Below are 13,366 nucleotides of genomic sequence, written 5' to 3' on the forward strand. Positions count from 1 at the left end.
TGCAAAGCCATTTTTTTTAAAGACAAACATGTAGTATGCATGATCTCAAAATAAAATAATGAAGGGGTTATATTATCAAAAATGTTTGCTCAAGTTTTGAACCCACCCACTTTAATATTGTGATGACTTTTGATATTAGACATTGTAATCTTATGAAATTCTTTAGGGACATATAACAACATATATAAAAGACAAAGGGAATACTTTCCATTGCATTTTAGCATATAAAGTCTTTTGCTATATACAAATAGTTACAAAGGACGCACAACCATTACATGTGTCACGAACCAATGAAACAAGGGGATTCATGCATATCTTATTTGCCCATGGATGAAATGATATGCAAAATTGTCCATGTTCTCTCCTTGCACAATGTAAATCCAATGTTCATGAACAACCTAAGAGAGTGCAAGAGCGAGCTAACCTACTCTCAAAGAGCTAACATGATAGACAAGTGGACAATGTCTCCAACGTTGTGTGGAAGTTAGCAAGAAACAAGGACAAAAGATGCCCATGTCTTCCAAATATCTATCTAAGTATAAGGGCTGAAGTGAAGAGACACAAATAAGAATAGTTGAATCCACGAGACACATTAGAAAAGCCATAAACTAAATGTCAAATCCACAATGTGGACTACAATGATTGGAGGCTCCTTCCATGCTTCTTGATTCAAGACATGATTCTTTTATTTGCATAGAAAGTGTTTCTCTTCTATAATAAGTTTAACTTATCATAACTTTGTTGGGAATTTAGAATCTTCTTCTCAAAAGTGAGTATTGATTTTGAGTTCCTTTCAACATGCTCGAAGAGTTGTAGATATTTTGATTATTATGATATTTGATACAAGAAAATACATGAAACAATTGCCAATTCATTTGAGACAGAATTCGATTCTACTCTAAAACATGAGTGTTGTTATTGCAAACATTTCTTTATGTTTATTGCAACCCTCTTTTGTTTCTGGTTGCTGGAGCAAAATGTAAAAAACTTGATATATGTAAGCAAAGTAGAAGATGTGTAGCGAAACAAAAGAGGTTCACTTTATTTACTAACTCTTGGATCTGGTGTAAGCTTGATTGTGAGTTCAACTACTTTTTTGCAGCAATACTAGAATCTTCACTTCATTATAATTGATAAATATAAATGTCTTGCAACATATGCATGAACTTAGTATTTCAAGAATACTAAATTGCATCAGATTGATTGATAATTTGCAAAGGTGTCCAATTCAATATGGATTTATTAATTGATAATGGGAACATGTGATTGAGTTTAGAAATTTTAGACTATTATTTTTACATTGAACGTTTTGGTTATCATTGGCTACGTGAATGCAGGCCTTGAATTGTTCCATTAATGTATCTGATAGGATATCATAACAATCACAAATATAAGTGTTACGGACTAACAGCAAAAAATCATGCGTTGACCTTGGATTATTGGATAAATGGGAATAGAAACGGCTGCCTTAAAACAGTTCATTAGGTTAGTTTTGCAAGTAAATGCTGAGTTATAAATCAATGGGTACTTGTAAACCATCATACCCCAACTGAACATCTAAACCTTCAGATGTTAAAAGCTTTGCAAGTTGCATGTTTACGGTGTCATGATCCATGGTATGCATCATCCCTGTAGATATAATCATTATATATTCAGTGCACTCTTTACTGATATGAACCTCGTCCATTGAACCAAAATAGAGTATTCATTTCGTGGCACTTTCTGAACACCCAAATATAATCAAACTAAACAAGCACTTCAGGTTTCTGAAGGAATGAAGTATGACTTACCAATGAACAGTGTCTTTTTGGGTCGAATCTTGCGAACTTCTTCCAGAGCCTTCAAGCCATATCAACAAATGTCAACAAAAACTTTTGGACTTTCATGGTAGCTAAAAACGAAAGTCATTGAGTTATCTCATACCTGAGGTAGGGCAAAGTGAGTTGCACTGGACTTCTCTGGTCTCAAAGCATCCTTCACGAAGTCAAGATAATGAACATTTATTACGGAAATTTAACCGCACCAAATATATTTCTTGCCTATATTATATTCTGCACAACAATTGGCATGGCACAAGACAAATCTAGACGTAAATGTTTTAAGCATAGCTAAAATGTCAGCTAAAAATATTGTAATGTAAGAAATATATTTGAGAGTGCGAACACATTTGACACAACTATCTAAACTGGACTCCTCCACAAAGTTCTTTATTACATATTTCCCTAGAAAAATCACAACATAAATACTCAGACTTCTTTCTTGTACCAATTTAATCATAAAGGAAAATATTTTATAGAGAAGCCATGATCTCCCCCATGGCCAGTCTATCAGATGATGATTAACTATCTAGTGTAAGTAAATGCTGATATCATGCTCAAGAAGGTGGAATGTATTGCTAAAAACATATAACCAGTTAATCATCACAAAGAAACCAGCATATATGTAGTTCTGAATGCCAGAAAACACATGTACAAAATGTTGGGCTAACCTTCCCCTGAGAACCTCCTCTACAATGTTTAACCTGGCACATGAGCTAATGCATAAATTATTTTCTACTTTGTGGTTACGTCGTGCCCGAGGCCATGCTATCCTCATGATGTCTGCGTTCAGTATAGTTGTGATAGCTTGAATAGGCAAGTCAATAATTTGACCGAATCTTCTCACAAAAAAGTGACATCAGCTAGCTGGTCTTTATGAAGGGTATCAAAATTTACCGTTTCTTGATATAACCAGGCTTTGAAACCTGAATTCTCCTGAAATTGCATAAACTAAAAACATAAAAAAACCTTTTGCACTGTTTGTCATAAGTAGGCACTATAATAATCATAACTTCCATCTCTCTTTCATCTTCCTGTTTTGACTGCCTTCAATATTATCTGGACAATTACAGGAAGCTCCCTCTGCAACTTTGGTATAGGCATGATTGAGTAACAAGAACCAATTGTTGTGACTGGGGCAGTTGCAGAGGCCATAATGGTCCCCAACAGTGAAGTTCTGCTATCTATCATGTAGCCAGAATGTATAGGTTTTCTGATAAAGAGCAAAGGGCCGTCCATTTTTCATTCCACTCTCTACTTGCGATGACTTTCATTTCTTTTACAGGAACTTGTGTCTAGCATCTAACAGTATCGTTTTCCAGAAAATTCGATTACGCACCCAGGAATATGAATTAATGCGAAATCTTGCATGCGCTAGTGCAATACAAAAAGAAACATAGAATACCAAAGGGTCTCAGAAACCTATTTTCAATGTCTGAAAACGTTCAATATATACTTTTTTAGCTTATGATCAGTCAACCTCAACAGTTTTTTATTCATGGAATTACCAATATAAGGAGGTCACAGTTCTCCAGCAGTTGGTATGTTTCCTTGGGAATTTCACTAACATCACTGCAATAATAGTAGGAAAAATAAGCATAATTCCATTTACAGCTATGCTACAGGCAAAAGTATGTTTCGTTCTGTTTAGCTACATACCTTATGTAGCAGGTGTTACCGAAGCGAAAACCAAGGGACCGGTATCCTACTCCATGCCACACTGGCAAGGGTATAATCTAGATAATAAATGAGCACAATGAGAACTGGCTTCCTCATTATGAACTGTTAAGTTGATACAAAATAAGTTATTTCAAACATGCAATTTAGAAATTCATCAAGGTACTATGAACTTAATTTTTCATCAATGATCAACAGTCTTATTTGTAGCTCTACAAGATCTGTAGAGTAATGAAGAAAAGGGAGCAAATCAGCTTACAAGGTCCAAGGTACTTTCACACCACACAGGACATGCCAGCCAAAACAATGAAAACTCCAGCATTCCAAATCTATCTGGCTAAGGTGGAATAGAAATTTTCACTTTACATGGTTTTCTGACCTATGATACATGTTGGATATATCTTGTTATAGATCTTACAGCTCACTTCCACTGAATATATACAGTTCCAGATTCTTATTGTCAAATCAATGAGAGTTGTATCTTGATTCTTATGATGAAAGAAGGAAAAGAGAAACAATCTGCAAAACAGAACTGAGAAAGGCTATGGAATTTAGATGAAAAAGTTGGTAAAAGCAAGAGAGATCAAGAATACTCAAAAAGGGGTTTAATCTCAAGAAAACAAGAATTAATCTCAAAAACAAAATGTATGTTTGGCATCCGCAAATGAATGTCAATAACAATAATGGATGTTGAAAGGCCATACAGGAGGATACAACGCTATTGTAATTGGTTTTCTATAATTCTGATCATTTTATAGCTTGCCTTTAACAATGATAACATTAGCAATGGAAAGTAAACAGACGTCTACATGCCTGTGCAAAACTTGGTGTAGGGAATATCTACTTTTGTTTGTAATAGAATATGTATAAAAAAAAGAGAACTGTTCAACAATGATGTACGCATAAATTAACATATTCATACATTAAGTCCCTGCACAACAAATGGATGCTCTTCAATAATGTGAAACTGAAGCTTTGAAACTGCTGCACCAACGGTAACTACAGATGTATCAATTAAGTAATAGTGAGTCTTTCTCATAACCTGCACATAACAAAGATGGTAAAACAGTGGCTTAACAGTTGCAATCAACTAAAAATTGGATATATAATGTCCATGTCATCACCTGCATAGCGTGAAGATAACATATATATATATATATATATATATATATATGTATGTATGTATGTATGTATGTATGTATATATATGTATATATATATATGTATGTATGTATATATATGTATATATATATCACATATAAATATCTTTCCTAACACTTTTTTATCCCTGTTAATTCACACAAATGACCATTTTATCCATGTCTATACACTGGAGCTAGTATCATTACGACTCAATACAGCTATTTTAAAATATCTCATTTATCACATGGACAATAGAGCAATTTCAATTTGCAGATTTAGTAATGTGATGAACTCATCTAATAGCTTCACAATTTTCAGTAATGAAATATGTTATATGCAAACAAGGGAGGCTGTTACAATCATATAAATACATGTTCCCAGTAGATAACATATAGTGAAAACAGTGGATTGTATGAACTTGCAAAGAAAACAATTGTACCTCCCCAGCCAGTAAACGTGGACCCTTCATATGCAAAGAAAAAACCATCCCATTTACTACAAAGAATATGCAAAATCACAAGTTTGCACTGTCTAAGAAACTAAATGGAGGGAGGTATAACTCCAGAAATGCAGCTAAGCATGGAACAAATAGGATATTCACCTAATTTCAAAGGCTAAATAGAATCCAAAAGTTCTAAGGTTGGTTCTTACATTGTAGTCTCGTTCAGCCACATATATAGGAACAACATCTTGAATATTATTTGTCCAATCTCGAAGATCATCAAGCCCTATACCCAAAAATAAAGAAAGGTTAAAGTTATATCAATGTTTTTTAAGAGGCCAAAATGACCTATGGGACCAAATGAGAGATTACATCTTAAAATGGTGTATCATCTTTGAGAACAACAAGAAATAAATATCACTAAAGGTTACAGGGCCTGGGTTCTAGGCTCAAGCAGAGAAAAATGGCCATGTAGCAGACTCGAGGATCTGTGGAGATGTTGCTGGAGTTGCGAGCTGGATTCATGCATGTGACTCGATTGCAGTTTGAAACCAGCACCATTCTGACATTTTCTGGACATCTTTATCCTAGTTTCAGGACCTTGTCTTCATGCATAATGCATTGGCTATGTTGGATTCTCAGAGACAATGTGTCAAACTCGACTATTCACATCGTGTTTAAAATAGTTTTGAATTGGAAGTATCTATCTATTTGTTTACTAATTTTCTTTTGTGATGCATAATCTGATTGAGTTAGAGGATCCAAGAATAACTTACCACCAATTGCATCAGCATGAGAATGTGTAAGTATAACTGCATCCAACTCTCGTATTCTGAAGCCAATAGGACAGATACGGATTTAAAAACAGTCAAAATGCATTAGCTACAAGAACAATGGCAATTAAATACAAGAGAATGACAAAACATAGTTTTAAAAAAAGAGAAAGAATCTAGAAATAAATAAAATGTAATTTGGAGACTTGCCCATAATATGGGAACCATTCGAGGGCACTATGATAAAAGAATCTGCAATAATTAGAATCTTGATCAAAGAACCATCAGCCAAAAACAAAACCATCAGCTAACAGGTGAATTAACATACTTGCCAGCATCTATAAGAATGTTGCGTACTCCATTTGGGGTTGAAGTTCGAACCACCACACTTGTGTTCCGACGTCTATTTTTGTTTCCACTCTGTACTGCTGACCAACAAACCTTGAAAAAGCCACATTTACAAATGAAGAACTTTCATGACCTTGATATTTCCCAACGAAACCTTTTTATCTCAATTACTTAAACATCCCCATAAGAATAAGTCTCCTAATCCAAAGCTTCTACGTGCATAGGTTATTTCAAAGATGAACTGATCAGACTTGTTGCTTGAAAAATGAGACCAATTTACAAGAAGAAGCTTCAAAAACAGATATAATGCAGGATTAGCATTGCATTTTTTCACATCTGCCCTTTTTGTCTTTCTATATCTCACAGCAACAATGCCAAGTGCAAACTTTTCAAAAATGCTCCATCAGCATAAATTAATAGCAATTTACTTTTTGTCCTGCTGCACTTCTGAAAATCATAAAGAATGTGATATTGCTCTCACGTTCAATCTCCTTTTCACAATCTGGTTACAATCCTTTTCCAGTTTGTAAACACGGTATGCCTCCTCACAATTCAAAATTCTCACCCTCTCTTTCTCAGCAAAGCTTTGATGTACATTAAAGTTGAAATTTCCACTATGTGCTTTAGAAGTGCATGGACCTTAACCAGCTAGAGACTTACCATGTCAAGTCAAGATGCTGAAGAAATTGAGCAATCCCCTGGATCAAAAAACTTAATTTACCACATACAAACCATCTGTTGACAGTGATGAGGAGATCTACCATCACCATATGATTCTTCGATATTTCATAGTAACATGTCAACATCTATGGTATCCTCATGCTTTGAGGTCTTCGTTTTCTTTGCCACATGCATCCAGATTCTAGGAAGTTCTCTATATGTTCCATCAAATGCATGTAGTTTCTTTAAATTTTGGCATTAACCACTACCTAGAATCCTTCAATTCTTTAAACGCATGTTCCAGGTTCTCCATCATATTCAGCCTACAAACTTTCTTCTCACACAACATATATAATATCTTTAAACTGTCAAAATAGGCTTTTAATAATCATTTTATATCATATTCCCTTAAAGTTATCCGATACGCTCATGTATGAAATATATACATGAAACGTTAAAGATTTTTGTTGGAGACGTACTTAGATGAGGCTGAATTTTCCAAATTTAGGCTTAAACTATGCTTTTGATAGCTTATACCACTTTAGCAGGTTCTCAACATCTTCATCTTCAAGCATATTACTAAAGCTCTAAATCTCTCAAGTTCCTTCCTCATTTTCTCATTCCACTCTTCATTATCTTTCACTGCATTTATTTTCATGCTGACAAGCCTCCTCATATGTAGCTGATTCTTCATCCTTAATCTTATCTGTGAGGGTACTTACAAGTTTGGGGCATTTCCCAAGTAAAATGATATATCCTATTTCCAAAAACAAAATTAAGAGAAAATAGCACTACATATGTCACACAAAATTTAACAGATCAACATGATATATAAACCCTCACTCACATAAAAAGAAGTGCAATTCAATATTCACAATTGCCTGAAAGGAATCTGAATATCAAATAGAGCATGGACCAAAGGGTTGCCTGAACATGCAAAGAAAAAAACTAACCATCAAACTTGTAAGACACTATTGCTGAATAACTATTTGGTCGTCTTGATTGGATGGGAAATCTTTGCATAAATGTAAAACAGGTCCCATTAAGGATACTTAATTGTTCACATTAGCCGCCTTGAGGAAAGTAAAGGGGTACATCATCATCTACTACACAACCATCACATCCAAGGATCAAGAACCCAAGGAGACATTGCACACAAATTAGGAATCCCTAATTTTGTTGATAGTTCTACTACAGACAGTGTATATATGCAATAACCTGATTGTCACGGTAAATAAAAAAACTACAGGAACAACTGTAAGGAACCGTAAACAGCTTACAACATGCTTCATTCCAAGTCAAACTCATATATTAAGGAAATAAAGAAGGTATTATGATAATGTTAATCTTACATAGTCACAAGGATGTAGATTTACAACATGAGGCATACCGGACACTTCTTTTGTGGATCTGTTAAGCAGCTAACCCTTGGAATACCTTCACTTGTACCTGTTCCAAGAAACAAGAGATACGATTTTCCTTGTTCCAAATCTGAAGTATTGTTTTCTTGTTTCCCCAGAAAACCATCAGGAAAACTTGAATAGTTTCTCAAATATGCCCGTTTCTGTATTCATCAACAAATAACCAAAGTAAGCATATTGTAGGACAGAATTGAAACAAATTCAAGTAGTGCAACATTATGAATAGATCAAGGATACATAGTGCCTTGAGTTTCTCCTCACAAGAAAGAAAGAAATATTAACGTCTTTTAAGAGGCCAAAATGGCCTATAAGACCAAACAAGAGATTACATCTTAAGTGTTGTCTCGTCTTTGAGAACAACAAATAAATAAATAAATAAAGTAAATAATACTCCATAATTAAGGGCAGCCTGACCAATAAGAATGACTACACAAAGCCCTAAAAAGGAATGGAAAGAGATAATTCAGAGAACACTTTTTTAGAAGTACTATTATGTTACTGGTCACAGAAAGAAAGAAAGATATATTAACGTCTTTTAAGAGGCCAAAATGGCCTATAAGACCAAACAGACAGAAAGAAAGATATATTAATGTTTCTAAAAGATGACAATGGCCTATGAAACCTGACAAATATTACAACTGTGTCTATTAAGTCATCAATGGGACTTGCAAGTAACATAAGCATGATAACTTTCTACACTAGATTACTAAGACTAAATGGCTTGAAAATCACGAAAAACCAATAATCAGGTTTGGTGCATGATCATTGGAATTTCGAACTGAAATGCTGCCCTCTAAAAATATACATCATGTGATGATGTAAGATTGAAAGTTTAGTGGGACGAGGAGAGTGTCTCCTTGCCATGTGATGATGGCTTTGACCATATGAGGATTTGAACATTGGGATCATGCCCTGGCATTGGCAATGTCCACATCAAAGAGCCACAACTCCAGCTCTTGCCCCTCCCACCAGTCCTGACTCCACCACTTTGGCATGGGATATTTGCTTGTTCATAATGTAGAGTGTCCCTAGCATTATCTGTGCAGAAACAAATCCATCAAAATTCTCTGCCTAGGTGGATTTGCAGGCAACAATCTCTCCCTCAATATCCCCTCTCTATGTCTCCTTATCTCTAGAAGGAAGAGCATTAAGAATCTAAGTGAGAAACCTCGATACATGTGAGAACCCCAGCATATGCATTTTAATTATAAGTAAATGACTTCATCGCTAGAAGCGAGTAAAGAAGTGATGACAATGGCGACGGATCTTAATCCATACAAACAAATAGTCAAAAGAACTTTCAAAACATGTGTAGGGAAATGTCGCTGTAGGCATTGACTGAATTGCTGCAAGCAAGGTGAATGTGTATGTGCAATTCGAGTTATCAATCTTAAATCTTTCATCAGAGAGGTTTGGCTAGCCTTGTAACGCTCCATGTTACTCTTTATGCCCTGTTCTGTCTAAAGTAATTACACTAATGTGGACTGAATGAGGTAGATTTGTTCAGAAGCTCTGTTCAAGTCACTATTTAAAGTTTCAATTGGTTAATAAATTTAACGTGGCTGTAAATGGATGGAGGCGATTTTATAAGGAAATCCTTCAAGTTTCAACATTGACTTTGAGATGTAACAAAAAATGCTTCAAAATTATTCTCGATTGTGAAACCTGTAGAGATTTGACAATCAGCAAGCCTGATGTATCTAAAGTACTTATAATAAATTGAAATGTAAATCCTTCAAAGGTCTTCTTAAGTGTGAAAATCGAGCTTGGGAAGTAAACTAAGCTTACGTGTGATGAGAAACCCTACAAGATCAAGGTCATGGACTTAAACACCAGATATTCAGCAAAGATCACTGAGAGAAGAAAGGGAAAAATGCACATTGGCGGTGAGATATATATCACAAAAAATCCTTCGAATACATAATTAATTGTGATATTTTCTTCACCTTAGAAAGCTCCGAAATCTCTTAGCAAGCTGAGAAACTCTAACAGATGAAGATCACATACTAAACCAAAAATATGCGATATTGAGGAAAGGCCGCAGAGAGAGAGAGAGAGAGAGAGAGAGAGAGAGAGAGAGAAGAGAAGTACCCGGTGAGTAAGTATGTGTTTATTGAGAAGGAAAGGAATGAAAGAGGAGGATTTGAAGGTTCCATGGAATGGGAGGAAGAAGCTCGAGGATTTCAGCAGAATTCCTGCCATATCTACGTACACGACGATTCCTTTTGCTGGTTCCTCCTCCTCCTCCTCCTCCTCCTCTTTCTGTTTCTTCTGATTGTAGGTGTTTTGTTTCTAGTACCATAGTTTTGGGAATTTATACATTTAGCCTCGAACAAAAAACCATCGCCACTTTTATGAGAGATCCTCATCATGAACCCTTTCTCTTAAATGGTTTGGTTTAAATGGCTTGAGAGTTCACAAACGGTTTGTTTTTGTTTTTGTTTTATATAAATGGTTCGGTTGAGTTCAACTCGGTTTCAAGGCAAAGAAGTTAAACCAAACTGAGCCCATTGCTGCCTCTAGGATCCATTGCTCATCATTGGTCTCCAGATCCCATGGACTCGAAACACTCACCTCTTCTTTCTAGTATCCCGATGGAAATGCCAACGCAAATGTGTTCGTAGTCGAATCTGAACATCGCATTTTTCTCCTGGCAATTTGTTATCATTTCCGGGTTCACGAGGATGTGCCTTCATTGCCACAAATGAATGCCTCTCATAATTGGGTTCCATGGCGCTTTTAAATGCCGATGTTCTTGTAATAATCACAACATTGGACTCCATTCGAATGCAACAAATTTCAATAACCTCACATTTGTTAACAACCCGACGATATATAAAGCTCACTGATGGGCTCCTGGACCAACGACTCGAACACTTTGTTTTCAGAGGACAAGCTTTACAACGAGACCATCATGCATACATATTTCAATAAAAAGTAGCCTCGTGAAATTATGATGCGATGGTTCATGCATAACCTAGTGAATTTATGATGCATAAAGGCAAACGTATTGCACGTCGTGATGTGGTTGGCAAATGAGAGCTTAGACTCTAGCACAAAAATATTTTCGAGTAATTATTGCCTCCCATGTTTATATTGCTAATTGTGGTCCTCGTTTTCGGATATTCTAAACTTAGCCCAAAGGCTTTCTAGCAAGTAAAACATATCAAATGCGCTATGGTTTCTCAACGTACAAAATTTGGCGTAAAACTTGGTTTGTTTTATCATAAACACGATGAATCAAACTGACCCCCAAAATCTTGATTACGTGGGTGAAGTTTACGAGTTCAATGTCAATGGCCTCGTACTATCTGAATGTGTATATGTTAGAGCTTAGCTAATAATGTAAGCATATGATAAGGATAAAAGATAGATAAATAAGAAAGGAGAGAGAGAAATAAGGGTGTTGATCCACCCGACCACCCCCGAGCGAAGGGATCAAGACGGACTCGAGCCTCGATCGACGTCCCATACCACCGTCGTGACGTCGAGTTGTACCTGGTGTTGGCGCGCTCACTACAATAGTTGACCCATCACAATGTCAGAGTCTCGACATAGTTGATAATGTGTCAAATGAGGGTAGCTAGGCCTCATATTTATAGCCAGACCTAAGGGCCCCAGGCAAGTTCACACTTGGCCAAATGGGTTGTCTCAATCCCGAGGATTAAAAGTAATCCTCCCCTTCTTTACACTCTCGTTTAACCCTCACACTTTATCCACGTGTATAGAATACTACGGTAAATTTTCACCACGGGATATTATATGGGCATGCTCGTAACATACTCCCCCTCTTTAAAACATTGCATTCTTGCAATGGAAAGTAAGGGAAATTAGTTCTAAGAGTATTTTCATGTTCCCATGTGGCATCTTTTATAGCCTTATCCATCAATTTTATTTTAAATTCTCAGATTATTTTAGAACGCAAATTTTTTGTTTTAACATCGAGAATTATTTTTGGTACATTTGGTTTAGAAGATAATTCTTCAGAAGTAACCAGAGTTTCAATTGTCACCGTATTGTCGCCAGAACTAAGAAGATTTTTTAGACGACTTACATGAAAAACTGGATGGATTTCAACACCATCAGGAAGAGCGAGACGATAGGCTAATGAACGAATGTGTTTGAGGACTGTAAAAGGTCCACAAAACCGTGGGGCTAACTTAGCGCACTTACCCGTAGACAATGTCTTAGAATTGTGAGGTACACGTAAAAATACCTTCTGTCCAGGGTTGAATAAACGAGGTTGCCTATTATGATCGACATAAAAATGTTGTAAAAGAATAGTGTGCGGAAGCAGTAGAAAACCGAAATACAAAAACGCAGGTTTAATGGAGAGCTTGAATATACGCAGTACGCGGGAGAGACAGAGAGAGAGAAAGAGCAGAACATAAAACTCTATTCGAAAATTAACTCTAAAACTCTGTACATACAACATGCTCAACAACACTATTTATACAAGTCCTAAGAGGACTGACAGAAGTACGGTGTACTTCAATGCTCACTCGAGCGTCTGACACTAATTATGAGACATTAACTACCTAGTAGTCTAGGCTGCTACAAGGCTTCTAGTTATTGCTAGATCCGGTTAACCGGCTCACCGATCCGGCTCAGGCTTATTCAGCCGATCCGGATCCGGTTGAGCTTGCCGCTCAACACTCCCCCTCAAGCTCAACTTGAGGTTGGATCATAGTGTCAGTCTCCATGGTAGCCAGTCCTTCCACCGGCTCCTTCTGGCGTCACTCCGCCTCGCTCGCACTCCTCGTCCGGTCCGGTCCCTTTTGCTGCGACCCTTCTGTTTCTGTGCACCTCGACCTCCTCGGTCGGCTTGTCTGCTCAACAGGCCCAAATCAACTCCCTCGTTGCTGTGACTTCGGCACTTGTCGATTCGTCGATTCCTTCGTGTTGGCATCGACTTTTGCTGCCTTCTCGTCCTCTTGGCCTTGAATTGATCCGGTTCTTCCGAATCCGTCTATTGAACCGAATCGACTGTCTTCGATTCCTTCCAATTCTTGTCTGAATCGGTCGCTCCCGATTCGTCTTCTGGTTCCAGGCCCTTCACCACATCGGACCATGTCCGGGTCTTGGT

The 13,366-nt window shown here is 36.7% G+C and overlaps 1 protein-coding gene and 1 long non-coding RNA gene across 2 annotated transcripts; one reads left to right on the top strand and one right to left on the bottom strand.

Moving 5' to 3' along the window:
* Positions 1-1,412: 1,412 nt before the first annotated feature.
* Positions 1,413-10,536, bottom strand: LOC147853050 (Metallo-hydrolase/oxidoreductase superfamily protein). The gene is made up of 12 exons (XM_087333046.1): positions 10,372-10,536; positions 8,250-8,423; positions 6,180-6,292; positions 6,062-6,103; positions 5,855-5,910; positions 5,288-5,364; positions 4,417-4,536; positions 3,477-3,553; positions 3,326-3,389; positions 1,924-1,974; positions 1,791-1,839; positions 1,413-1,629 (listed from the first exon to the last, which is right to left on the bottom strand). Exons 1-12 carry the CDS (start codon positions 10,480-10,482, stop codon positions 1,511-1,513), a joined length of 1,053 nt encoding a protein of 350 aa, XP_087189172.1. The 5' UTR covers positions 10,483-10,536; the 3' UTR covers positions 1,413-1,510.
* LOC147853051 (uncharacterized) lies at positions 7,950-8,423 on the top strand. Its single transcript, XR_015531274.1, has 2 exons — positions 7,950-8,083; positions 8,223-8,423. It is a non-coding gene; the product is annotated as an uncharacterized LOC147853051 (long non-coding RNA).
* Positions 10,537-13,366: the final 2,830 nt, after the last annotated feature.

This window comes from Azolla caroliniana, unplaced genomic scaffold (assembly GCF_043228905.1).
Source record: "Azolla caroliniana isolate FFs.n. ecotype wild unplaced genomic scaffold, voAzoCaro1.0.p SCAF_17, whole genome shotgun sequence".
Classification (NCBI taxonomy): Eukaryota; Viridiplantae; Streptophyta; class Polypodiopsida; order Salviniales; family Salviniaceae; genus Azolla; species Azolla caroliniana.

Bases quoted from the DNA above. Each gene is read 5' to 3' on its own strand.
- LOC147853050 (XM_087333046.1), bottom strand. From the start codon at position 10,482: ATGGCAGGAATTCTGCTGAAATCCTCGAGCTTCTTCCTCCCATTCCAT. The intron at 8,424-10,371 runs GTACTTCTCTTC...TGATGAATACAG, and splicing joins AACACATACTTACTCACCGG to AAACGGGCATATTTGAGAAA. The intron at 6,104-6,179 runs GTATGTTAATTC...TAATTATTGCAG, and splicing joins ATTCTTATAGATGCTGGCAA to ATTCTTTTATCATAGTGCCC.